General features: G+C 36.5%; 2 protein-coding genes across 5 annotated transcripts in view; one reads left to right on the forward strand and one right to left on the reverse strand.

Annotated features, from left to right (window-relative positions):
* The window catches only part of VSNL1 (visinin like 1), an 87,528-nt gene extending 86,143 nt beyond the window's left edge, over window positions 1–1,385 (forward strand). For both annotated transcript variants that reach the window (XM_054629874.2, XM_054629875.2), the window contains exon 4: window positions 342–1,385. In XM_054629874.2, coding sequence (XP_054485849.1) covers window positions 342–539 — 198 coding nt within the window. In that variant the 3' untranslated portion in view covers window positions 540–1,385. The remainder of the gene's footprint in view (window positions 1–341) is intronic.
* A 195-nt stretch (window positions 1,386–1,580) lies between these two features.
* SMC6 (structural maintenance of chromosomes 6) overlaps window positions 1,581–27,812 on the reverse strand; it is a 44,406-nt gene continuing 18,174 nt past the window's right edge. The window contains exons 8-28 of one of the 3 annotated variants that reach the window (XM_054629050.2): window positions 26,615–26,716; window positions 26,307–26,426; window positions 26,124–26,219; window positions 24,867–25,013; window positions 24,418–24,506; window positions 23,720–23,884; window positions 22,822–23,000; window positions 21,551–21,752; window positions 21,319–21,433; window positions 19,830–19,990; window positions 18,675–18,810; window positions 17,640–17,720; window positions 16,839–17,009; window positions 14,859–14,996; window positions 13,984–14,129; window positions 13,189–13,314; window positions 12,429–12,534; window positions 10,506–10,658; window positions 8,706–8,803; window positions 6,099–7,445; window positions 1,581–4,181 (exon numbers count right to left, since the gene is read on the reverse strand). In XM_054629050.2, the coding sequence (XP_054485025.2) occupies window positions 7,337–7,445; window positions 8,706–8,803; window positions 10,506–10,658; window positions 12,429–12,534; window positions 13,189–13,314; window positions 13,984–14,129; window positions 14,859–14,996; window positions 16,839–17,009; window positions 17,640–17,720; window positions 18,675–18,810; window positions 19,830–19,990; window positions 21,319–21,433; window positions 21,551–21,752; window positions 22,822–23,000; window positions 23,720–23,884; window positions 24,418–24,506; window positions 24,867–25,013; window positions 26,124–26,219; window positions 26,307–26,426; window positions 26,615–26,716 (2,640 nt within the window). In that variant the 3' untranslated portion in view covers window positions 1,581–4,181; window positions 6,099–7,336. Of the gene's footprint in view, window positions 4,182–6,098; window positions 7,446–8,705; window positions 8,804–10,505; window positions 10,659–12,428; window positions 12,535–13,188; window positions 13,315–13,983; window positions 14,130–14,858; window positions 14,997–16,838; window positions 17,010–17,639; window positions 17,721–18,674; window positions 18,811–19,829; window positions 19,991–21,318; window positions 21,434–21,550; window positions 21,753–22,821; window positions 23,001–23,719; window positions 23,885–24,417; window positions 24,507–24,866; window positions 25,014–26,123; window positions 26,220–26,306; window positions 26,427–26,614; window positions 26,717–27,812 lie in introns of those variants that run through there. The other 2 variants (XM_054629051.2, XM_077175102.1) reach the window with 2 other exon arrangements.

Here is a 27,812-nt window from a genome sequence, read left to right on the forward strand (position 1 = left end):
ATTTATGCGAAATATTTCAACTAAACAATTGATTCAGAGAGTAAGTTACAAGAATTTTACATTGTGAAATAGGAAGCCAAAGAAATTCATTCCAGGATGTAAAATGTAAACATCAAAATAAACTTACATCTAAAGTAAAATATATTCTTCCTTGTTTTAAGTATCTGGACTTTGGATCCTAAGAAAGAAAAGCAAAAAAAAAAAAAAAACAACCAACCCAAAACCAATCTTTAGAGAAGCTTGCAATCATTTTATTGTTAGAACATATTTCCAGAATTTGATCACATCAAAAAATTAGATTGAATTTCATGTTGAATTTTCCATTTGGTTTTTTTCCAAAGGCCATCTACAAAATGGTGGGCACTGTGATAATGATGAAAATGAATGAGGATGGCCTGACGCCTGAGCAACGGGTAGACAAGATCTTCAGTAAGATGGATAAGAACAAAGACGATCAGATCACACTGGATGAGTTCAAAGAAGCTGCAAAGAGTGATCCGTCCATTGTATTACTCCTGCAGTGTGACATTCAAAAATGAGCTCGTGTACGACGCGTCATAGACTGCACAGAAGTTTAATGTTCCATTCAGTTTGCAGCTATTTCCACACACACAAAAATTTGCTTGGACTACCTATAAATGGACTTGCTTCTTGTGTTTGAAACACTTGTGTGCATGAGAATGTCATTTGCTAAAGAATTTTAAAAGTATATATTATAAAAATAAACTGCCACAACGTGATGTGTGCAATGTCATTTCATAACAACCCTCTTCCTCTGAATCCTGTGCAGCAGGCCTGTGCTGCAGTGAATTATATTATTTATTGTTCATGTTTTACTGATGCTAGCTCTGTGTCTCCTAGACTGAGTAATGTTAGTGACACTGAATTCCCATGGTAATGTTAACTGTTTATTATAAATCATGTCACCATTCTGCTGTAAAGTAGTACTGGACAGACAGAAGGGAAGAGCTTCTCGGCTCCCAAGTCTGGTCCACACGTGCTTGTATTGTCAGTGGATATAAATGTACTTCATTTGCATGCCTTTTAGGTTTGCCTTAATTCTTACCTCATTTGCATCCCTTCAATATGGAAAGAGCTATGTCAGAGGAATGCAGTATATTAAAAAAAAAAAGAAAATCCTGCTAAAATTAATTAACCCTTTAATTAAGAATATATATAAATATATATATATATAATGTTTAAAATATTGTTTTATTGCAAGTTTAAAGGTTTTATTGGAAGTGTATTGATCTTTGCCAGAATTTTCAAAAGCTTCCACAGAGGTTGCAATATATATGTCCCAAAATAAATTTATAACATTTGACCTTTTCCCCTAATTCTTATTTCATGTCTTCAGCATGGTAATAAAAAAAGAAAAAGTTCAATCTCTTTAATTATCTGTCACTGCACACTGGGAAATATGTATTTCATTATTGAAGCATGAAGAAAACTACTTTACACTCACTCACTAGAATAGGCATATTATTCAAAACCGAAAGTTGTAGTTCTTGTATTTAAGGCTGGAGCAGCTGTTGATGCTCTAAGATGCTTATTGCTAAGATTTACCAGCACAGCTACCAAACCTGTGTAAGTGAAATACAGTTTATTTGCTCAGCCTAAACCTGGTTTTTAATGTTTTTTCCCCTCCTGAAGTAAGAGACTTCCCTCTTGCCATCTGATACTAAACTACTCTATGTTTAATATAAACAGACATGATGTTAAAAATCACTACTGATAAATTAACCATGAAGTATGATGATAAAGGAGGGATAGTGAGAAGAACCAACTTTCTCTTCAATTCTATGTGCACAAATCAAGTTTCTCTCTATCCTGTGACAAATTCTGCACAGCCTTGGGAAAGAATGAAGAATTATCAGACTGCAGAAACTACAAATGAAAAAAACTCCCTATGCCCCATTTCCCTGATGCTTTAAACAGTTGGTTGCTTGCTGGATTATAAGAAAAAAAAAAAAGCAATCTGAACATCTTACAATTGCATGTTTGATATTTCTCCCTTACCTTATGAAGAAACAGGACCGTACTTTTAATAGCTAAAAATCAAACAATAAAACATGACCCAAACCAAATAATTCTCTGTATTTTCAAATTTTAAAAGCAAAGCTTATCTTGAAATTAAAGGGAAAAGAAAACAAGCAACAAAAAGCAGTGTTACACAACTTGCTAAGAGTTGTTGTGGGGGGGGATCATGGAATCGATGGCTGTCACAACTACAGCCATACTATCAGTTTTGGGTTGCTTTGTATTCCAAACAGCAAAAGCACAAATATCAACTACAATTTTTACTCTAGAATTTTACTACAGACTACACATATAATAGTCTTAGCAAATGAGGGAGAAGTACACTTAATGCATTTGGCCGTAACTTAAAATACACATTCTAGAAATTACATACTTCTGAGAATTATATGCTCACATTGAATACTTCTCAGATTTTATGCCTCTGGTTTACATACATGAGAAACAATTTCTCATTCTATGTTTCCCTGCACATTGAATTTATGTAGCTAGACAGGCTCCATTTACTTTAGTGCAGCATTAAGCAATGCACTGCCATCCAAAATGGCCAACAACTCAAAAACACAGTCAAATTCAAAAATGTTAACATCAGCACTGCAATCTTCTCTCTAGGTAGCCACAATAGTAAACTATGTATTTAAAGAACCAAGAATATGATAGGTTGGAGACCTTAGTAGGATCACTGCAAAAATAAGTGCATCCATGCAAGGGCTTCAGTAATTGTTTATTCAGAATTCATTCTCTACCATGAAAATATGCTATAATAATTATACAGTCAAGAACACATCTTCATCAAGTACAGGGGCAGAGTAGAATAAATACAAAGTACTGATTTGAATGAAAGATCAGAATTGTTGCCAGCTCCTCCAATATTTCAAGTAAGTCTATAAAAGCTTGGGAGAAAGCTGAAGTGTTAGCTCTGTAGGAATGCATTAATTTTCCTTAATCTCTTTTCTCCACACAACTCATTGCAGAAGACAAATGAAGATAAATGCTTTATTCTTTTCTGCCTCGCCTCTGCACTTTTGCCTTTTTTTTTTTTTTTTGGATACTGAAGAGAATCAGGAGGAAATAATGCAATGCCATTTTATCTCATACTGTAAAAAGGTCTGAAACCTACCCCAATTTAATCATAAAATCGAGTCAAGCTCCACATGTGGCTCATGATCATGTCCTAGAATCAAAGAATTGTTTGGGTTGAAAGGGACCTTAAAGATTATTCAGTTCCAACCCCCTGCAGGCACATCTTGCATTAAAACAGGTTGCCCAGGGCCCCATCCAGCCTGATCTTGAGCACTTCTAGGGATGGGGTGTCCACAACTTTTTCAGTGCCTTATCACCCTCACAATAATTATTCTTAATATCTAATCTAAATCTACTATCTTTCAGTTTAAAACCACTCTCCCTTGTCCTGTCACAACAGGCCCTTGTAAAAAGTCTTTCTCCAGTTCTCTTATAGCTCCTTTAAGTACTGGACGGTGCCATGAAGTCTTTCTGGAGCCTTCTCTGGACTCAATAGATGAAAATCTCATTTGTCTCCATAGCAGAGGTTCTCCAGCCCTCTGAGCATCTTTGTGGCCTCCTCTGATCCTGCTCCAACAGGTCCATGCTCTTCCAGTGCTGAGGACCCCAGACCTGGGAGCAGTACTCCAGGCAGGATGTCACAACAGCAGAGCAGTAGAATCACCTCCCTCAGCCTGCTGGTTCCAGACAAGTTTTGCCAAGCATGCACTTTGTAAGGCGCCCCCCAGTATCTTCACATAGTCCTAAAGGTGTAAGTACCTTGAATTATGGAATTATAGAATTGTTCAGATGGGCAAGGACGTTCATAGATCTCTTTCCCAGCTCCCTGCTTGAAGGAGATGTAGGAGTCTATTCAATATACTTCAAAAACTTCCAAGGACAGAGATTTCACAGCCTGCTTGTGTAACATGCTCAAACGCCTCTTACCTTCATCATGAACAATCCCTCCTGGTTTGCTCAGCCAGAACCTCCCCACTTCAGTCCATGACTGCTGTTTCTTGCAGCATGCACATAAACAAAGCCTGGTCCTGTTTGTCAGTAACCTCCTCACAGCTGCCGGGAGTCTGCCCATTACCCTGGGCTGACTGAAGTCTGCCAGGAGAGGCAAACAACCTCAGGGCCTGTTGAAGAAGAGTACAAAAAGATCCCTTCAGCCCCAGCTGTGTAGCAGTGGAAGCTTCCCCAGTTATGGATGACTCGGTGTAGCGCTCGCTCCCCTGCAGCTGCTGGATCACTGAAGCTGTGCCAGTGGTGCTGGACAGAAGCTGAACAGTGTGGTGTGCTGAGGGCAGAGGGGGCTCTGTGTGGGTCACAGGGGTGCCTGATGCCTCTCTGAGAGGCTGGGGCTGACAAAAAGTTATTTTGGAGAGGGTGTGCTGTGCTTGAGGAGCTGTTGCCAGGTGGAAGGGCTTCAGGTGGAAGTGAACAGGCTATGTGGTATTCCAGTGAACAAGCACCAGATAAGTTATTCACAGAGATGCCACAGTATCAAGACTCCCAGGAGTCTCAAACCTCCACTGTAGTGGAGAAGCAGGTGGACTCAGAACCCTGCAGGGTAATTAGTCAAGGATGTTTTAGTCCAGGGTCTGCTCAAGATGAAGGCTAGAAGCAGGTCACTCCACATACCGGGAGGAGGTTCCTCCTCCTCCTCCTTCTCCTGAAAACAAGTAGGACTGGAACCTTCTACAACAGCTATGAGGCCCCCTGGAACAAGGCCAGACAATGAGGTGGGCGAAGGTTCTACCAGGACAGAGGGGCCTCCTAAAGCAACACCTCCTGTACCCTGCATCAAGACCTCCTCTGATAACAGCAAAAGAAGGGCAGCAGTAGTAAGAAACTCCCTCTAAGAGGAGGGAGGTGAGGGAGGGCCTGACATGCATACCAGACCGAACTCATGGCAAATTCTGCTGGCTCCCAGGGGCATGGATAAGAGAAATTACTGAAAAACTCTCCAAGCTAGTAAGGCCCTCTAATTACTATCCACTATTGGTCGTTCAAGCCAGCAATGACGAAAAAACAAAGAGAACTCCAAGGACAATCAAAAGAGACTTCAGGACTTGAGTTGAAGGCTGAAGGATCAGAAGCACATGTAGTTTCCATAATCCTTTTGGTAACAAGGAATAATATTGACAGCAATAGGCAGATCCACCAGATCAACATATAGCTCCAAGGCTGGTGTAAGCAAAAAAAAAAATCAGGTTTTTACCATGGGATGATCTACTGAACACCTGCTCTACCGACACCTGATGACATGCACCTATCTCAGGGGGGGAAAGAGCTCTAGCACAGGAACCAGCAAGGCTCACTGACAGAAATTTAAACCAACTTGGAAGGAGGAAAGAGACAAAACCAGGCTTGCCAGTGGGGAGTGATGGCATGGTGTGCAAGAACTTGAGAAAACTAATGGGATCCTGCCATCTCCTTCAGGTTTGTTGGCTGCAAAGCACCACAGCTGAAATGTTTCTATGCTAATGCACACAGCATGAGGAACAAGACCATCTCAAGCCTTTGGCCCAATCTCAGAGATTTGGCATCACTGGCATTAAGTGAAACTGTGGGCTTAGTCCTGTGATTGGAGTGCCCTGTTGGATGGTTACAGGCTCTTCAGGAGGGATGGGCAGGGCAGCAGTGGCCAGGGCAGCACTGTAAGTCAAGGATGTAATGTATGGAGCCTACAGTTGGAAATGGCACACTTGCAAGCCTCTAAGTAAGAATCAAGGGACATACAAATAATTCAGTGTCATCTTGGAAGTCTCCTATAGACCTCTGGGCCAGGATGATGACACTGAGGAATGGTCTCTGAGGAACTAAGGGACACTTCCAGCTCAACTGCCCTTCCCCTTATGCAGGACTTCAACTTGCCAGAAGTCAGCTGGGAACATAACACAGCTGATGGGTCCCTTACAACTCAGCATTATTTATGGATCCATGATTCTCTAAGGTGTATTTCCTACCTAGCTTCCATATTTTAAAGAAACCTACAAGTTTAATACTGTACTGCGACTGAAAACAAATTACGCTACCAAGTTAAAACTTACACTGTAATAAGGTTTTATTGAGGAACTGCTATTCAGTAAGAAAGTGCAGAAACTGCTGAATGTTGTTCTCTGAGTAGTCTCAATGGCTCCTGTAACCATATAACATAAAAGAACAACAAAAAGTCCCCCAAAACAACAACAAAAAAGAAATGCAGCTGAACTCTAAAAAGTGGGGTTTTTTTGAAGAGTTGCCAAAAATTTCGAGTCCCTGGAGAAAAAAAAAAACAGGACAAGAAAAACACGTTAATTTGAATGAGTTTGAAAAATCTGTTTCTTCTTTCTCCCTCTTATTCCCAGTAAGTGCTTGCAATATCTAAACAAATAAAGTTTAAGTACTCTGGTCCCAGGGAAATGTGGATCGGGAGAGAGGGCAGGCAGACCCAATGAAACACAGCTCTACAATGCTGTAGAGAAGTTAAAGTATTACTTCCCAAAATTCTTATTCTACTTCATTCCTATATATTGTGAAGACTTGTGTCTCTGTAGTTTATGATAATAAAATTAATATTTAGAGACTTATTCTGTACCTGGAAACTCAAGAGTGTGTAAGAACCAGTTCACTGGAATTAAGAATCTAGGTTTATAAAGATACAGCTTGTTGGGTTTTGTAAGCTCATGTCCAAAGACACTCAAATCCATTAAGAAAAGAATGAAAGAACTATTTTCCCACCAAGATAATATACTACATATAAAATTTTTCCTTTTCTCTTTATGAAAGTTTAAGTTCTAATAGTTGATCATATTCAGCTAGTGTGGGTGGTTTCACTGGAAAATAAATGAAACACATTTAACTGCATGTATTACCACACATTTAAGAAATAAAGCATAGCTAAGAAGAAAACAGTATTTGTAACTTAATGTTGATTCTAAGCGTATAGAGACACTAAAACATTACCACAAGTAACAGTTCAACCAGTTTATTAAAATATTATTTATAGTTATACAAAATATATTTCAAAATTTTCAGAAGAAAAATCAGAACAACAGATTAAAAAATTCTACAACTGGTAGCTAAAAATATCAACAGAACGTTCAAAATTTTCTCCTTATCCAAACTGTGCTTATTCGTCTTCTGTGCACACACAGTAATCCTTTAAAAAATAATTAATAACAATACAGAAATATCTTCCTGAGAGTATCTAACAATTTAACATCTTTTTCAGATTCAGGAAGCAATACTTTTACATATATTATTACACATTTGTCCTCAATATAATACCATATTCATACAGAGATACTTATTGATCTTCATCTCCGTCATTCCTATTTTGGAAAGTCAGTGCTCTTTGGTCTCTTGGAGGGTCTGGCATGCGGAGGATGTGAATATGGGGACTCATAGGCAGAGAACTAAAAATAAAAGATGCATCATTTAAACAGTGTTTCTTCTCCAAGAATTTTAGTACTTCCATTTGATTCTTTAAATTACGTATTTTCCTTTAAATAACTCCACCTTTTTTCTTTGACAGTTTTAAAAAACAGTAACATAAGGTGAAGTTTGGGATTCACTGAACTGATCCTGGGCCCAAGTTGAATAAAATCTTGAGGTAAAGACAAGCACTCATTTCAATCATGTGATTTCTAACAAGTAGACTGCCTTAACTAGAGAAAAGGTTCTTTTACCAAAACCTCCAAATGAACAAATGATGGAATACAAGTAAGGATTTGCCTTACAGATACTGAAGTAGCACATACTATACACACATGTAATCAATCCCAACATACTAAGAATGAGCTAATTTACTAACATAAATTCACACAGGCTTTTCCACTGATTATCCTATATGGATTTTTCCTGAAGTTGCCCCCATATTTTTCTTAAATTTAATGTTTGCTAAACATGAAACATGGAACAATGTAACAAATTCAAAGTGAACTTAAATTACTAATTTTTTCAACAGTAACCATACAAAAAAATCCTGCGTGTTTACTAGCTTCAGAAAATCTCCACAAAAGCATTTCCACAGAAATAACAACAGATACCACTACTCTACTTTTTATATACTTTAGTGAGGGAAGAGAATTAGGAATAAATCAACTTCTTTTTGAAGACTGCTTTAATTACCCTCCCTACTAGGCTTCACTAGTTACACTGGGTTAATAGGAGCTGGCTGCAAAAGGTTAGAGACAAGACTGTCCCCTTAAACTGGGAATGGCTCTACCTTTATAAAGAGGTTTTGAAAGTATTTTGAACCACTGGATGACAAATTTAAAAGATGGTGTAAGCTACGACTCTCTCTAGATCAAGCAACATTAAAACCCAGAAAATGAAATCAACTCAAATGACAAACCCCTTTAAAGCAGTATAGCATTAACTGAAAAATCCCTTATTTTGTTATTTTTGGGACAGGAGAGGGACATACAAAGCTAGGCTAAGAAGAGCCTGTTTGACAAAATAAAACATTTCTAAAAGTTGTTATTTCAGATGAACTATTCCAAGTCCCACTGAATTACCATTATGTTAAAAAAAACCCTTTAAATTCACAGAACTGCTTCAATTTTTATGTTCTACTGCGACAAACAGCAACATTTCTTTCTCCTCACATTCAACTTTTTCAACTTACACTCCTAGCAATTCTTCTATCCTGAGATAAACCACAAGAGTATTACCTCATGCTCAGGGGGGTGAACAAAATGAACTGTCGATAGGGCTGAAAATCAGCCCTCTCCAGAATCATGTCGATGGCAATTCTTCTGTTAACCATATCCTAAAGACAAAAGATTTGTCAGGTAGTGGTAGTGACAGTAAAAATACATTAGAAAGCATGATTCTAGAAAACCTACCAGAATTAATTGCTATACAGTCAAGGCTAGCGAAAGAAAATATCTAAGTAAGACTAATAAAAACTAAGAAAACCTGGAGAAACATCAGGGTAAAAATCTAAAAGCCTGGGAAATTCTTAGACTGTACTTTTTAGCATACATGGGAAATGGAAAGCTTCTATTAGAAACATCACACATTCATCTAATTACAGTGTTTTTCTATCATCTTTGATGTACATACATACTTTGATGTACTTCTTACTTTATTGGTATGCTGAGATGAACTGTACTTTAGCTGAATAATGTTTCCTGTAAAATCCTGCCTGAAAAATCACCTGAAAGGATTTAAGGGCTCCATGAAACCTATGATATTATGGAGCTTGTTTTGATTAGGATTATTATTGTTAATATCAGTATTACTATTTTGAATAGAACCTTGTGCATTAGGCTTACTGAAAAGGATGCACAATAGGAAGCTGTTACTAGGAGGAACCAACCAAGCTCCACTGCTGTGCCCTGCTCCTCATGAAAGCAGAGATCTCCCATGAAAACACACCATGGAGTCCTCATGTGGTGGGCCTCTGTGACTACACCAAGACTACAGTGGACAGTAAGGCTGCATTACTGGCACTGGGGTGGAAAGACAAATTGTTTGGAATCATTTATGGAATAGATGGCATGCAAGCTCTTTGCAAGGCCTACAGTTCTGAGTATCCATCCTTTTCTGAAAAGATGGACAAACTTCTCCACAACTAACTTTTACAAGAGGTTCTAAGATTTGAAAGTTGTCTGAAAAATGACTGTTTCACTTCCTTAGATGCATACTGTCCTTTTTAAAATTCTTTAATAGAAATTGTGAGTTCTTTAATATTCTTTAATGTTTTATCTTTGTTCCCTCTAAGTGATTCCTAGTAAATAAATGATTGATGAGGAAGGGACACTGAGACACAATTAAATAAGGCAGTTTCAAGTCTTTGTCTCACTGAAGTAAATATTTTCTCAAACTCATACCACCCCGCATATTTAATAAATAGGAAATAAATCTTAAAAAAAAGAAAATAAATTTCAAAATGGGTTAGTGGCCTGTCCACAGAAGTTGTGCACAGAAATACGATTTATCAGTTTTATCAACATTAGTATTTATTGTTCATTATTCTGCATTCCAACATCTTGGAAAAATGCTCCTAGCTGAAGTATGAGTTTCTATAAAATGAGTAGCAACAGTGAATCCAATTGCTACATTTGCTCTGAAAAAAACCCACACTGATCTCAAAATTGGCAGAAATCAAAGCACATGTCAAGCCCAGAATGTCCCAGCAATATGCAGAGTCAACCTCTGACAAACACAGTACCAGCTGATTTATTATTTTTGTGCTGAACAATGGTTTGAGCACATAAATTAACAGAAAGGCTCATATTTCTGGATACCAACTTCAGAAACAAAAAAGCTTCAAAACTCACCAAACAAAGTATACAAGATCACTAAGAAATTTTGTTTTGGGGGATTTTGATTTTGGTATGGGAGCTTTTTATAATTTGCAGTCAACCACAGTGGTTTTAAATTTAATCAAATACAAGTAACAACCCAACTATTTTACTAGTTTACACAAATCAGAACAGAAGATATAGTTTAAGTTTAAACTATACCATGTAGACATCAAATTCATCCATGCATCTGAAGGGAGATTCGGAAATGTTCCACAGAGAAAGAATGAAACAAACTGTGGAGAAGGAACGTTCACCTCCTGATAAGGATCTCAGATCACTACAGGCAGCTTTTTCTTCCTCTCGAGGCTGAACCTTGAAATAAAAATATTGGAACAATTTTTTCATCTGAGATGAAGACATACTAACAGAATCATAATTTTAACAGCAAACACATTATACATGAACAGAGATCACCTGAAAACACTTTTCTGCATTTCACTGCAACTGCCATTCTAGAATGGGATGGCCCCTAACCATTTAGTAACACATTTCTAAGATCACTGCAATTTCTTCAATCAGTCATACACACTGAACAGATTAAATGACTCTGCCAGAGTTTCGTTATTCAAATCTCTATTTCTAATAGCTGTTACACAGTGTTTAATAAATGTCAACATAAATGTTTACATAACAGTAAAATCCCATGGTTACCAGGTACAATAGAAGAGCAGGGAATTGATTTACAGAAGAATTTCAAATGAGGAAGGGATTCTTCACATGGAATACATGAAACATTGTGAACAGCCATTTGGTTACATTGATTATGATGACATCTTGTGGTGCTCCTTCTGCAAGATGAAACTTGGGCATTTTCTTGCCCTGCTAATTGCATTGCCTTTAACAAGTTAAGCAGGCAAATAAGGATTCTTTTGAAGTGGAATCTTTTTTTGCAGGGAATTGTTTGCTTTTTGCAACTTATATTCCTTGAGTAAATACAGATCTCTTTTGTGAGACATGTGAGACATCAGCTATTAAAAAACTATATTCTGATAAAGCCAAACAAAGACTTCATATTTTATGGACTGAGTTTAGTTCTTCAAATACATGTGCTTCACCTGTCTAATTAGGACTGTGACATATATTTATGTTGTCACTGCACATTTTTCCCCTTAATCCCTAAAACTGAAGTCTGCCACAGAAACAAAAGTAAATAAATCCATGATAAAACTTTTCGGGATGTAGGTTAAAACATACACAGAAAAAACCTGCCAAAGTTTACCTGCATTAAGTTGTTTAAATAACAACTAGAGCCATTAAGAAGCACACAAATACTGCTGAACTTCTTATCGACGATCCAGGAATGAGTTATTTTGAAAGACTGGATGACCAATTCACATTTATTCCTTGTCATCTAGCAACCATTTAAAATAGCAATGTTTTCTGTCCTTGCTTGTTTTCAATAACAACCTACTGTCACCAAATGGGACTAAAGAAACTTATCCGACACCTATTTGTTGTGATTAAGCAGACACTTCTTCACTGAGGCTTTTGGAAATTCCTCCAACATGTGTCCTGCTCCACAGACAAAATCCAGCCATTTTTACATACTTTTTCTGCTGAATCATTGTTACATAAGTTCTTTTACATACTATGCATACATAATATGCCCACTCTTAAATTTAACCTTTGCAATGACTGGTTTTGTTAGTTATATAACTTCATCAGCATTCTTGTCCTAAAACAATCATTGGTCATCTCTACTGAGGCCTACTGATTGGAATATTCAAACCAAGATGGGAAGGATAGGGGGTTTCCAAGCAGCATAACTGGTGTGCATGACAGTCTCCATAGATTCTGAACCAGAACACAGAAGTCCAGCAATTTCTTGCTGCATATTTCAAGCACAACATTTCTACACCTTATACTTCACAATTTTCTTCTTGTAATCATAGCTAACTCTTTTATATTATTAAATTGATTACTTGATCAGAATATTTGTAACATTACAACTTAGTGTATCACCTTTTGCAAAGGGAAGAACAATTTATGCTATCATTTGCAATGCATTTCCAGTATCTGAGACTAAAACAGATAATAATTCATTATATATTATAGTAACTGAAGAAATATAAAATAACTTACTGTTATGGAAAGTGTCTCATTCTTGTGATCAAACATTATATGTCCAGAGCAACCTCGAACACGTAATAAATGCTCAAAGTGGAGTTTGCATCGCATAGAAAGGCTCCTTAAATCAAGCAAACAAACATTAGGGGAGCAAGTTTTTAAATACATGAAAAGTGACAACAGATTTACATCAACAGTTCCACATCATTAAGTATTAAGCCCTCCTCCAATAACAGTATTCCCCCAAAATCAACTGCACTCTCAAGTGGGCAACATTAGACATACTGGAGAGAATCCTTTTGAAGAAAGGAAACAACAAAAATCTTCATGGATAGGCATAAGATAATAAGGGACTGAAGCAAAAAAGAAGAGGTGTACACAGTAATGGGGAAGAAGCTGTCAAATTATAGAATCTGAATCAAGAGCTTCAAAAACTTTCAGCACAGAGCAGAGGGGAATCATTTGGCCTAAAATGAAACTATAGGAGCTCAGCACTACTGATTATAATCAATAAAAATGAGTGACAGCCCAAATTATTTCAAGTCCTAGTATGTTGTTAACATTTTACTGACCACAACCAGCATTCAAACAGAACTGCCTAGGATGAAGTCATCACAGTTGAGGTCTTTGGGATGAAGCAAAATACTGGCTCCACTATCTCACTGCTTTTCCAGCTGTCAGTCCAGGCTGCCTCTAAACTCTCAGGCATAATAAGCTTGAAAGTGGGAGCAATCATAGGTTAAAAAGATTGTTGTGAACACTGTCTCAAACTCACCTTAAGAATTGCCGATACACTTTGAGCCTCTCTGCCATCACTTCATCCAGCACCCCAATAAATCTACGTAAGTTCTTTACTTTATTGCTTGCATCCTCGTACCTTTCCTTTGCATACTGAAATTGCCTGTTAGGAGCAAGGTTTGGAGGAGTATGCATTACATTAAAACTGAGCAATTGTTTTAAATGCTGAAAATAATTTTGATAAACAAAATATTCAAATGAAAACTTTCTTGTGAGAATTTATGTGAAAGCTAAAAGCATTTGATAAGTAAGACACTGTTCACTATGAAATGTGGACAAAAATTAAATCTTAATTCTATTTTTAATTTTTCTGAAAATAAATTCTTTCACCAAGGAGAATGAATGACTGGTTTCTCCATGCTCAAGAATATCTGACGGGAGTGCTTCCTTGAAATACACTCAAGGAGCTTCCCAGCTTGTGCATTAGTTACGCAAACCAGAATTATGCTTAATCCTCAATGCATCACAAAACAATATGGTGAGTTAAATTCATGTTGTTGTAACTGGGATACTTCAAAACATAAGAGGGTGTCTGATTATTGGTACCATCATATATGTAAGCATAGATGCTGCTTAAAACCACTGGAAGGTGTTTCAGGACTCTTAAGCCTGTTCAGTACTGGGAGAATCAGTACAAAACATTTCTACAGCTTCATAGATAGCTTAAGTAGTAAAAACACACATAAACACATAGTGAGTCAGTAAGAAAACTCTTCTTTCTCCTCTCTTTTCCATCCCACCTGAACTGTTTTAGACAGTAAAGATGACTTACTGGATTATTTCTTCTCTGTTTCCACGGTGACTGCTTTCTAAATTTATCTTCTCTCTCAAGCGATTCATTTCTGCATCAAGACTTTTAACAGTTCTGCTGACCTTGATGGGCTCCGAGAAGATTTGCCTTGCTTTTGCCGTTTTTTCCTAAAGGAATGTTTGAAACTCAAACAATTGTCACATTTTTCAAAAATGTGTTTAGTCTTCACAGCAAGTATTTTATGCTACAAACTCCAAGCAAGAACAATATTTTTGTGTTCTTTCTGTTTTCATTACAGCAAACCCAGTTGACAATTTTATTGACAACATTTATACATGAGTAGTTATTTCAGTGCCAAGAACTGTATCCAAGATTTTTAATACAATCACAGTTATTTAACTAATGCAGACAAATAAGGAACCAAAATCACCGTATTTAAATAGGGCAGTCTTCTAAAAGTCTTTATGGATGTGATTTCAGAGTTATTTAATAAAGCTCGATTAGGTAAGTCTTCAAAAGACCAGATATGGGGCCTGTACAAGGAAAACCCTACCACCCAAGAAACCAAAACAACATTATTCAATTTAACTTAAGCCACAAATTTTAAGTAATTTTAATCTTCTCATTGCAAAAGACGGAAGAAATGTTCCTAGAATGATGAACCCTTATTTATCTGTCAAGAGAAAACTGGTGTCCTATCAGAAAAAAAGAGGTCTCAATTAACTTACACAAAATTACTTTACTTGCTTTAGACAGTCATGGCTGAGAGAATACTCAGTGCAGCTGAGTATATTAATATGGTCTGTATGTTTTACAAGTAGAATGATTTATTATTAAATATTAGAAGAATCATGACCATCTGACTTCAACAGCTAAAAAAACCCCACCACACATACCTCTAATTCTTTTTCTTTGGAAATTAGTAAATCTTTGTGCTTTTTTATGCAAGCCACGTGTTCTCTCTGTTTGTCTTCATAGTGCTGCAAATGGCGTTTACTGTTTTCCACTTCTGACTCAGCCTGGTTTAATTCAGCCTGTTTGGAACAAATCACGATGTGAGCTGTTTGGGGTAGATTCCTGAGAATCTCTCTAACATTTGCTGACTTCTCACAGGTTGTTCTAACTTATTTGGCTTTCAGTAACACTACTTCTAGAGTCTGGGAGCTTTAACAGGAGCTTATGAGAAAGTCTATGCTCAATTCCGACAAGGAACAAATACATGCAATGATTTTAGGAATTATATCTTGAGGTGATGTTTTAATCTTTAAGAAAAGCTATGCTTTCTCTTAAAGCTCAAACAAATGCATTTATTTTTTACACTACATTCTATCTGGAACTTCAGATGCCTGTGTGATATCAGTCAGAACTGCATTTCTGTGTGGAAATTCAGTATCCTGCTATAGCTGTAATATACAATCATAGACTCATAGCATAGTTAAGGTTGGAACCTTTGAGAACATTAAGTACAACCATCAACCCAAAACCACCACCATACACACCACTAAACCACATCCTGCAGTACAACAGCCATACACTTCCAGGGATAGTGATTCCACCACTTGTCTGGGCAGTTTGTTCCAATGGGTTACAACCCTTTCCATCAAATTTTTTCTCTTCATGTCTAAATGCAATTTGAAGCCATTTCCTCTCCTTCTGTCACTTGTTACCCAGGAGAAGAGAATGAGCCTTCTTCATCCCTGTCAACTAGATGGCTTGTCTTAACAAAAATAAAAACACCAAACCAAACAGAACAAAACCAAGAAACAACTCAAAACCCCCAGAACAACAAACAAGAAAAACAACCATCACCAACAATAATATATGCTCTTACTTTTTTCCAATTCTATCTTAAAACCAAAACTTGCTACAGGTCAACAGTTAATTAAACCACTGTAGAACACTTAACAACATATCTGATTTAAAACCTCTTCAGGAATTTCACTGCTTCCCTCAATTGCATTCAGTACTCTAAATAACAAGGAATGTTTTCATATTCTGAATAAATCTCTTCTCTTTCCATACAGAGTGGTTCTTTTAAAACAGATAATATCTCTAGAATTTCCATATTAGATACATTAGAACTAACACATTTATCTGTTGCTTTGCTGCCCTGTTTTCTTACTCTTTTTGTTTGCTCTTTTAATTTGGGCTGACTACACAGCAATTTACAGTTTAAATGAAACATATAAGAGATTGCCATAGTGATCTTTTAAGTTCTCTTCTTTTCATCCTTCTACAAGTTTACAGTACTATAAATGTCCTGAACTCTTATTTCTGTTTTCTATTTTCAAACCATAAGTTCTTCTTGCCAAAGTGAGATTGCCTTCCATTTGCCAATATCAAATTTAGCATGTCACCATTCTGCTATTTGTCTTAAGTCTTGCTATTTTTCTGCCATTTCCAGGTGCCTTCTGTAGTCTTGAATAATTAAAACTATATACTGGTACCTTCTGTAATTATGTAACTTCATAAAATAACAACCAATTCATATAGAACTTCAAATGATATTTTGAGAAATGAATAGTTATGAACATTCTTAGCCAAGAAACAAAACAAAAAATGTGATGCACAGGAAAGGAAAGTCAAGGAAACTGGTTTTCCTGCCTTTTTACTCCATGACTAAAGATACCTGGAAATTAACTCTAAACATAAAACACTACAGTTTCTACAGATAACAATCATCATCACTTTCAAAATATTACCAAGCTCATTTCCCAACATGTTCTAGATGGAATGTTCCATTTCCATCTTCTAGGTAGACCTTAAGTATATCAGGCAACAACAAGTTCTCTTCTCTTGCCTCACATCTTCTTAACCTCATTCCCCTTGACACACAAATGGAACAAATCAAAAATACAATATAAAATTATTGTTACCTTAATTGGGCCAGCAATTTCTTCCACTTGATGAATTTTTTCTTTCACCTCTTCTAATTTTTTTTCAGCTGCTTGGAGATTATTTTTCAGTTCTTCCATTTTTCTGCTTTGTAGCTGCATGTCTTGTTTCACAGATTCCATCCTACTCTTATTTTCTTCAGCTTCGTCTTGCTGTCAAAAAGTATTAAAGTTAAGAATAATAAAAAGAGACACATTTGTAAACTACTGTACCAGATTTTTTTACTATCAGTATTAGGGTACAGTATTACATGAAGTTCTCTGTAACTCTAGTAAGAATAGGAGCAGCTCAATGTAATTGTCACCAAAGCCCAAAGGAAGAGACTGACAGACCTTGTAGGAGACCAATAAATCAAAGTGCAAAATGGAAGTGGAACTTCATATTTATGTGACTGAAAATTAAGAGGATTTTATTCGGAGTTGTGATGAAAAGACTGAAAAGAACAAGGTAACTTCCCTCTGGATCTGTGGCCAATATACATCCAATACACAATGCAATGCAGGAAGAGTAAGTGAATTGTTGTTGTCTCCTAGAAAATAACATCATTCCTAATAAATTATCATCATAAATACTTTCTGATTCAAAAAGAGAAATATTGCAAAACCTGGGGAAAAAAATTAAATCACCAAAAATAAATAAAATTCCTCAATTTAAAGAAATGTTTAGAATTATGGCAAGCGTTCCATTCCTCACTATCCAACTTTGCTTATTTCAAAGCATTGCCAACATTAAAAGACATTGTCCATATGCTAATTAGACATAATTCCATAATCTGTTCTTACTAATATATGGATGTCTGCTGACTGGTGCTCTTCCACGTTTTCAAGATCTGCTATCTCTGCATTTGCTGTTCTTATTTTTGCCTGGGAAGAAAAAGAAAATACTTGTTCTGAAGCTTAACTAAAGAGAAAAGTTCACATTTGTTTATTTAAGTCATCACAGGAAAGAAGATACTTTTATTTTTTAGCTTTGTTAGTGACTAACAAGATACACAACTCTTCACACCCACCTGTGGAATTCATTTTCATGAGATATAACTTGTTCTGAACGTTGTGTGCTTTAATTCTTTAAGTTATCATATTTCCATTCAATATGACAATTTAATAAAATACACTTTATTTTTTCTCCAAGTATTTATCTTCAGCATTTCAGACTGCACGCTAGGGGTTTTTTTGCTGCTTCTTATTTATTATTTACTGAATATAAACTGATATAATATGTATTAGCTTACACTGTCTACCAGGAGCACCATTGGCCATCAAAAATATATATCCTACTTAGAAGTACCAGAGACCACAGAAAGGAGGCTAACAGCTGTAAAATAGTTTATAAAGAAATTAAAATGAAGAGAACTTAAAGAAGAAATATTAAGCGTATGAAGACGGCTTAAGAATATACCAGAAGAGCAACCAGAAGAGCAAGAAGATAAGATTCTGGGAATGAAGAGGCAAGGCTCAACAGAAATAAAGGAGGAAGAAGCATTATATGATGCAACTGACTTTTCTGTGCAACAACTTACTACTAGTGTCAAAAATAGCAGTATAAATTTGTAAGGTTTAGCACAAGGTGGGGAAAGATACCAAACAGAAACAACAGCATGTGTAAGGATTGATGTGGCCTCTATCATTCTGTCCTCAATTGTAAGAGCATACAATGAAAAAAAAAAAAAAAAAAAAAAAACCAAAACATGAAAGCAAACAAGAAAAATAAGGAGAAAAATTAAAAACTATCAGGCACTCCAGATAGATTGCAGAAGTCAAAATGAAATAGGAAAAGACTGAGGAGCTTCTAAAAACTAACACTGTACCTATTTTTACCTGTAGCTGCTTTTGGTGTCGCCGATGACCACAGAGATGATCTTCATTCTGCCTAATCTCATTTTCAATGGAATGTAAGCGTTGCTGAGAGGCTGTCAACTGTGCCCGTTTGTTTTCAATTTCCTTATTCAAGTGACTTTATGAACAAAGTGATATTGAGATGTTACATACTACACATATATTATTTGTGACACACACATACAGAAATACACAAAAAAAAAAATTAAATGCATTACAAGACAAAGGGTAAAAATGCACTTCTTTTTAACTAGCCATTAGCCATCGTTTCCCCATAGCAAAATTTGTAATGGAATGCCTGTAACACTTTGAAAGTTAAAAAAATTTTGAGTGAAATTCATTATATACTGACATGAACAAACTACAATTAACTGACACATTAAAACTTTTGAGTTTATAAAAATGATTTTTAACATTCAATTCAGTTTATACTATCAGCTATTAATACTAAAATTGCCTAATATGCCTCTAATATAATCTGAGCCTCAAAATGAAAATATTCTATTGTCACAAATTCCTTGGTGACAGCTAGAGTTTGTAATCGTTGCAGTATATTTTGCTTTTCCAACTACCATTTTGAAAGCAATGAGAGAAAAAACCCCTAAAAATAGAAAAGGTGAGGGAATTCTCAGAGATACCTACCATGAATGAAGTAAAAAGCCTGAGGAAACACAGATGCAAAGTTTGAAACTAACAAGAGGATGTGTGCTAACAACTTTGGTTTGAATAGTTAGGCCTCCCTTGCAGTAAACTACGACATCTCTGTTCAAGTATTGTATCTTTAAAGAAACAGCCTTGACTCCATACTCTTTTTGACCAAGCATACAAAAGAAGGTAGCTGGATTTCCTGCAGTACTGAACACAGAAAATCCCTGCTTGGTGGGTAAGATCTACAAGCCACAAGCTGAAAGACAACTAAATACAATGCAAGTTTGTTCCTATCACAAAAAGGCACTGAAATTAAGAGATTTTCTAGAATTCTCAGAAAGGAAGTATAAATATCAGGAAAAAATGGAGAAAATATAAATACCAGGAGAAAATAGAGAGTAGTGTACATGCAAATAGACACTGCAATATGCAATTCCACTGTTCATACCAACAATTGCACTTTCTACAGACACGTTACAAGATACTAACCTGATTTCTGCCTCAACATCTTGACTTAGGAACTTGGGTCTGACAAAAATGGAAGAGTAATAGCGTCGTTCAAATACTTGATCACCTTCAGCAGTGAAAGCTTCTCTACAGTTTCTCGGGGGCCGATTGCACTGCATTATCTCACGAGCCCTGCGGCTAACCTGAAAAACAAAACGGCCTTATAACACCAGCAGAAATGCAACCATAATTAAAGAGAAGAATTTAAAAGTTGTCCAGATGTTTTCACCCAGAAATAATTTCAATTCTTAATGAAAAGAAATAAATTAATGAAAGAATGTGAGTATTATCTGTAGCATCAAGAATCTACTTTTCTTAGTTGAGCAAGACATTCTCAAGAACCCACTAAGTTTAACTGGTCATTTATTTGTGAATTCTGTAATCTAATCAGTCCCTTATAATTTGCCTTGGGGGGAAAAAAATCACTAACCAGAAGGTCACTATGCACAGATATATTCAACTATCAAAAGTAAATAAACATAGAGGAGAGAAGCTTCTAAAGCAAGGTATAAAGGACATCAAACAAGATTCTATTAAAGTTCAGGGAAACACGTTGGTAAAAAATCCCAGCATTGGCAGTGCCAGACTAAATGCCATTGTTCAAGGCAACCATGTAATCCATTCCAATGTATTAATTTTTCCACAGGATACTTCTTTCAGATTCAGTTGAAATTGCTCAGGTAGGCCTCAAAGGTAATAATGTTATGAAAATCACTGATGAGTTCAGGCAGAGGGGGAAGAACAATCCCAACATTCCTGCCATGACAAAAGCCTACAAAATTCAGCTGTTATATAACCCACTCAGTGACAGTCATGCTTGATAAACAGTCAGCTCTGCTTCAGACAGAGCATGAACCACCTCTCCCCACTAAGAATGTCAGAGGATAAACTGGGACAAAAGATTTTGGAGAAAAATAAAATTCACAAAAAGTAAGGATCATTAGTTCTGCTTACTTAGAGAATATCCTGCCTTCTCTAAATAAAAACATACACCTTATTTTTATCTTTGAATATTTTATCTGTAATCTTATCTTCAGGAGCTGGTATCTTTGGTATTAACAGAAAATCAAAAATCAATTAAGATCAGAAATCAGACAGTGTCAGGAAACTTAGCTACCAGCTTCTAGGTACAACTGGTAGGGCCAGCTTGGAAATTTTGCAAACTTCCAGACTACCCAAAAGCAGCACATCCTGAACCCACCAAGTAACAGAGAAACACGAGACAGAGCCAGCTGTTAGGCTAACTACACACACATGGACTATTTACACTGGCAAATTACACCACTTAGAGGCCCAGAAAGGTAGTGGCAAACAACCCAGAAACAAACAGGGAAGGTCCTGAAACACATGGGGCAGAGAGGGGAGCAGAACTTCCTCTACCTCTTTTACCCATTACAGACATTACCAGTGGAGACACCATAAATGCTCCATGCTCTTTCTTTAAAGATCAACAGGAAGCATAAAGCCTTACTTTAATCAGCAGGACTGTTTCTATACCCCTCATATCAATCAAACAATTGGCAACCACTGGATTTTCTATTTCCAATGCTGCCAGAACTGTTGGGAATTCTGGATGATGAACAGCTCTGAAGAAAAGAAAAAAAAACACCATTCATAAAACTCACATGAGATTCTTAAAAAAAAAATACAAATAGTTCTTTTCAACTATCAAGGCTAAGCAATAAAATTTATAACATACTTACCTCTGACTAGTATCATAAATTTTATTCTGAAATTTATTTACAATTATCTGAGGTCTATGTCCACGTGGATAATATTTTGACATCAGTGACTGAAGAGTTCTTTCATCGCTATGATTATCACAGCAAAATGCCTGAAGAAGGCTTTTTAAACAGCATTCAATAGCCAAGATCAGTTCAGGATCTTTTGGATGAATCAAAGCACCTAAATAAACATAAGAAGCAAGAAGCAAGGCTTTAGGTGCTGTGTTCCATGAGAAAATGTTCAGTAGAGCATTTTTACCACTCAAGGTTCTTGTTTTGTTGTATTTCAGGTTTTTTATGAGTCTAAAATAAACGTTTCTTATAGGTAGAAAAAAAAATTAAGAGGTTGACTAAAAGTTAAAAGACTCTATAACAGACCTACCTTTTTTTAAGAGTCTAAAATAAACCTTTCTTATAGGTAGAAAAAGAAAATTTAAGAGGTTGACTAAAAGTTAAAAGACTCTACAAACATATAATTTCTCTGCCTAGAGAACCTACACATTGTTGGAGGCCTGTATTTTCTTCCATTAGGGTACCAATTTTATGAAAGCTTAGCAGAAATAAATCAAGGCAAAGACAGCTTATCAGAAATTTAATGCTTTAAGGATGAAGGCAGTGGAACAACTATACTGCAAATTAAACAAACACGAAGATTTCCATTATATCACCGGTCTTCAGTGGCACATATTCTCTTACCCTGCAGTAAATGCCACGTACTTTACATCCAGAATATGCTGAAACCTTTCCTCCCATTCACAAACTGAAAATAACAGCCATTGTCAGAGCTGGACGAAGACAAATAAAAGCCAGCTTCCCAAGAAAATCTCATTTGTGTCTGTCTGACCTGTTCCTTCCAAACATCTCAAGTTTGAGAAACCCACAAGTCAGCCACTGGACATTTGGAACAAAATCTGTCCATGATCTGGACAGTGCTATCCACTGAGGAACAAGCAATCAAAGCACAGTTCTCTGATGCCTTAAGGATGTGAGGGAGTTGGAGGGATGCATTGAAAGTTTACCATTGTAAAATATCTCAACAAAAATGGCTGGAAAATGAGGAAAGCCAGTAGATGTGAGTGAGTGCATAACAGAAGCGAAAGATAACCTACCAGGGTAAAACCAGGAAGTACAGAAGAAAAAGATATATCTGAAATTCCTTAAAGAACAAAGATTTCTAAAAGACCACTACTTAGATTAGCAGCCATACAAAAATATCCCATGAAAAAGTATGTTTCAGAAACTGCTCTCACCTAAAGGTCCAAGAGGTTTCTTTCTAAATTGTCCTTGTTTATGGGCTACTTCAATTGCTTCAAGAAATGCTGGTACATATGGTCCAAATCTTTTCAAAGTGTTTGTTTTACTATCTTTCAGGTCTCTCAGCTGTTTCTGCTGGGCATCCAGTGCTTGTTGCACTTCACTGCTTTCTCTCCTAAGAAAACAGATTTTTTCCAGTAGTTATAGAGCCTAAATTGCACTAAAATAATTATAAAGCCTTGTTTTTCAATTACTAATAGGATTGTGTATCAAGGTATCAGTAGTTCAATGTAAAGCTAGGTACACACATGCAGTAAGATTTTTATAGTTTCAAGAAACATGAGAAAAAAAACAAGTGAGAAAAATGCTACTTTGTAACAGTTCTACAAGACTTTTTTATTTCTAACAAATTATAATAAATTTATTTTATTTCTAATTATCTTTTTCAACTTCACTGTCTTCAAAGATCTTCAACAAAACATATAGTAAGCATTGGTTATAATAATTGGTCAGAGCCATTTACATTAATACACCATGTGCAATAAGGAACAATTCTCAAATCCTTTAAGACAATAATTGACATTGCCATAATCCCCTTCAGTAATCATTGTTCAAGTTCAGCTTTTCAAATCAAAGCCAGAGTGCTTTGTTTTTTCTGTCTTGGGTATGGGCTAAATTCGTATTTGAACCTCTTTGCCTCAAAGCCTCTGTGGATTGCCTTAACTACAGAAGCAGCAATTACTCCTAAGTGTATCTATTCTCTTATAACGTGAAAAATAAACTGGAGCCTAATACCTCAGGGATCACAGGTACATTAGAAGGGATACATAAAAGAAGGGATTCCCTCTAACTTGAAACAGAGGCAAACAATTACATTCAAAAAGCATAACTTACCTGAGTCTAGAATGATCTTCCCTACACTTAGATGTAGCCTGCTGAAACTGATCCAACTGCTGACTAATCATTATTTCTTCATCATGGAATGCCTTTAACTGTTCCCTTAAGTATGCAATTCTCCTTTCTCTTTCCAATTTCTCAGGCTCTGAATCCTGATTAGCACTAGAAAAGAATGTAGGTCCATATTTTAAAACCATATTGATGATTTAAAAGTGACAAGAATTTCATTATTTGTAGTGTAGAGAAGATTCACTCATCAGTTACATTTAAGATTCAGTTAAGTTGCAAGATATACATAGCAATAATGCCAATTTTAATTTTTTTTAGATTTCTAATCACACGTAACTCCCCCCAGTTACATTCCTATTTCATTTAGTTTAAGACATATTGGTTTTGCACTATCATGGAAGGTAAAGAATATCTATTATCACCAAAACCAAACCAAACCAAGACAACCCCAAAACAAACAAAAAAGCCACTTTTGCTACCCAATTGCCTCTTCTTTTGACATTTCAGTCAAAATCTTGGTATGTAAAGGAGCAGGATCAGAAATATTCAGGTATTTAACTGGAACCTGCTAAAGACTAAATAAATATTTTCTATTATTGCAGGTTTTCTCAGTAATCAGAAAAGCTTACTTCTTTTCCACCTATATATTAATAAACATAAACCATAATCACTGTCTCTGTATTTACCAGCTTTTCAGTTCTTCAATTCTTTTATGGAGCTGTTCTCTGTCTTTTTCCAGACGTTTTAACTCCGTTTTGGAGCGATTATAAACGATCTATCAAGAAAACAGGATACAGTAGTTTAAGAAATAGAAGAAATAATTTCTGAAAGAAGTACAGTTTTGAGTAAATACAGAACTGCACCATATCAGACAAACCTAACTTGATTTTCAGAAATTACATCTATTTATTTATTTTGACCTAAGCTTAACACTGTTTAGTAACTATGTAAAGGCATAAACACCAGGGCTCCTGAACAGACACTACTTGCCAGTCAGGCAGGAACCTGCACCTGTTCTGAACTCACCATGGACTTAAGAAGCCAAGACACAGGTGTAGAATTAGAGATGGGTAGAGCATGGACAAGTTTATAGCTTTAAATTGGTATGAACTTTGAAAGGGTTTTTTTTGCCTACCTCAGCTTCATTGACTGCTTTTCTTTTTGCCTGCACTTCAGCCTTCAAAGAAATACACTGAGGATGAAGGGCTTGTGCTTCTTCACTTACTGTTATCAATTTGTCTTGTATTGCTTTGTACTTTTTTTCTGCTTCATTCACTTTTTCCTTCGGTGAAAAAAACAACAAAAGAAGTAGTAATGGAACAAAATTTTCTTCAAAACCTCTTAATGTTACAAGACAAATATCTCTCAAAAGAATCTATCAATTGTTTGAGTACTGTTGGGTTTCAAAAAAAAGAGCAGGACATTGCCACCATGGATATGCTAAGATGAAAACACAAAAATGTTCATTCTTGGGAAATCAACAGGCTACCAAATCTGACACAGACAGCAGACTATTTTCTATCTCAAGGTTTACTCAACCACAGGACTTTTAATACAATAAGGTCAAGTACCATGACACCAAAAGAAATGAAACCAGTGTCTAGACAGTGTTCCTTCATTGCTACATAGACATGCTGACCATAAACCAAAAAATGTGAAATTGTGAAACACGTACTTTTTAAAATAAAGAAAAAAACCCATAAAAACATTTTTTTAAGAAAGGAAAATAAGTGCTAACAAGGACAGTTTGGAGGACTTTTAATAGACTGAAAAGTTTTGGGGCTGTTCAGCCTGGAGAAGTGGAGGTCACATGACAACCTCATAGCAGCCTTTTGGTATCTGAAGGGTGGCGAAGGAAGCTGGAGAGGGATTCTTCATTATCTGTATTGATATGACAAGGAATAATGGGTTTAAACTGAAAGAGGGGAAATTTACGTTAGCTATATGGAATTAATTCTTTATTGTGGGGGTGGTGAGGCAATGTCACAGGCTGCCCAGAGAAGCTGTGGATGCCCCATACCTGGAAGTGTTCAGTGCCAGGTGGGATGGGGCTTTGAGCAGCCTGATCCATTGGAAGGTGTCCCTGCCCGTGGCAGGGGGGTTGGAACTGGATGATCTTTATGGTCTCTTCCCATGCAAACTATTCTATGATGCTAGATTCAAAATAACAATGCCAGATTCTCTGCACAAAATGTGTTTCATATGCAAATCAGAATGTATGACAAAATTATTTTTTCTTGCTACCTACAGAAGTCTTAGGAACCATCCCAAAACTTCCAGATGTCTCTTGAAATCATTGCTCTTTTCTAAAGGCAACAATACCCACGAAAACCTTCACAACACATCTCTGACTTGGAGCTAGAGTGCTCTATGGTTTAGACCATATACCTACCTGGCATTCTTTGACCTTCTGAGGGAGCTCTGTATTTCCTTCTTCAGCTCTGACACCTTCTTTGAGCAGCTCTACTTCTTTTTCCATCTCACTCACCTAAAGAAGCCCGTATTAGCATATGCACAGGAGACTGGGAATGAAGCACATTTCACATGAACAAACATATTTTAGCAAGACATTTACCACTGCCCACGCCATTTGATGTTTCAAATCTTTGAGACGATTTTGCATGTCATTCACAAACGTGATGGTTTTGAAAGTTTCCTTCTTTTCCAAATAAAGCTGCTTAAGTTCTTCAAGACGCTTAAAAAAGAAAATAGGGGTTCCATCATGACTGTGAAAAGCTGTGATACAACATGAAATTTTGGAAATATTTGGGGTTTTGAAATTTAATGTCACTGAGACCTAATAAAACCAAACTATGCAGTTTAACTCCTGTACTTCCTTCACTGCTCAGATCTGTCCTAATAATTACTTTAACTTTTACATACCTCTTCCCCTTGTTCTATCTGAACACGGGTATTTTTTTTAGTTTTCCCAATAAATGAATAATCTTCTTTCATTTGTTCCAGCTGAGTTGCCTTCATAAAAAACTAAAATGGAATAAAAAGATGCAGATGTGAGATCAGCAACCTATCTAAGTGGACCTTCAATAATTATGACAGAATGACCATTCATCCCAACATCCCTGCATGCTTAATGATATCCAAAGTGAAAAAACTGGTCAGGTTGTGGTGGTACAACTTCCACCCCCTCCTCAGGCCACAATGTGGTATTTGAAATGTTTGTTAGCCCCAGCCTTGATGAACAGAAGCTAGATCAGCTCCTCTTGAGTTTATCAGAAACACTCTCTACTCCCAGGAACTTACACTGTCTGACAAGCTCCTCTTTCTAAATGAAGAGCCTTTGAAACTTGTTTTTCTTGCCTGACTAAAAACCCAAATAGAACAACATTTTTGTTACCGAATTTTCACAGAAATTGTGGATTGTGGTCAGGGTGAAAAATTACTATGACTAAAGCCCACCCTCTTGTGACCCTATGAACAATGGTAGCAAGTGAGACCCCCTGAGCTCTCCTGGACCACAGTGGGCTGTGGCAGCATCTCTCTCTGAGTGACACACCACTGCGCAAGAGAACCCTCAAGTTTATTTGGAGGAGGGCTGCCAGAAGCTGACAGAGCCTGGGCTGATGCCCCCACTCCTCAAGAATCAACCTCCACCCTCTGAGAAGATCCAAAGGCATTTGACATGAGTACTTCTCTGAGTTGCAGGGGAATTTTTCACAGGTATACAACTTGTATACAATCATTAGGTCTGTATACATACAAGTGTGCATCTGGCATAGCAACTGTATTATGAATGTTTTTTTAAGATTCTGAAGTACTTAGATTAGTAAGAAAATTAGGCCTATGAGTGAGTTACCACTGTAGTATTGTAAACTCTCTAAGAATCATCTGTCAAATTGTTTAAAAGAGGCTACTAATTAAGTATTGTTAAATTAATGCACTGTCAAAACCTTTAGGCCTGAAGTGTGGTCAAGTCCAGAGCTGGGTTCGTCAAGGGGATGCATTCTGAACCTTGGGACTTAACGGGAAGGTCTCCTTTACTTCTTTTTATCCATACCTTTTTTTCCATTCCAACCTCCGTACAGATGATTTTACGTTAATTTTGGTTTTAGATGTATTAATT

This window comes from Agelaius phoeniceus, chromosome 3 (genome assembly GCF_051311805.1).
Source record: "Agelaius phoeniceus isolate bAgePho1 chromosome 3, bAgePho1.hap1, whole genome shotgun sequence".
NCBI classification, from domain to species: domain Eukaryota; kingdom Metazoa; phylum Chordata; class Aves; order Passeriformes; family Icteridae; genus Agelaius; species Agelaius phoeniceus.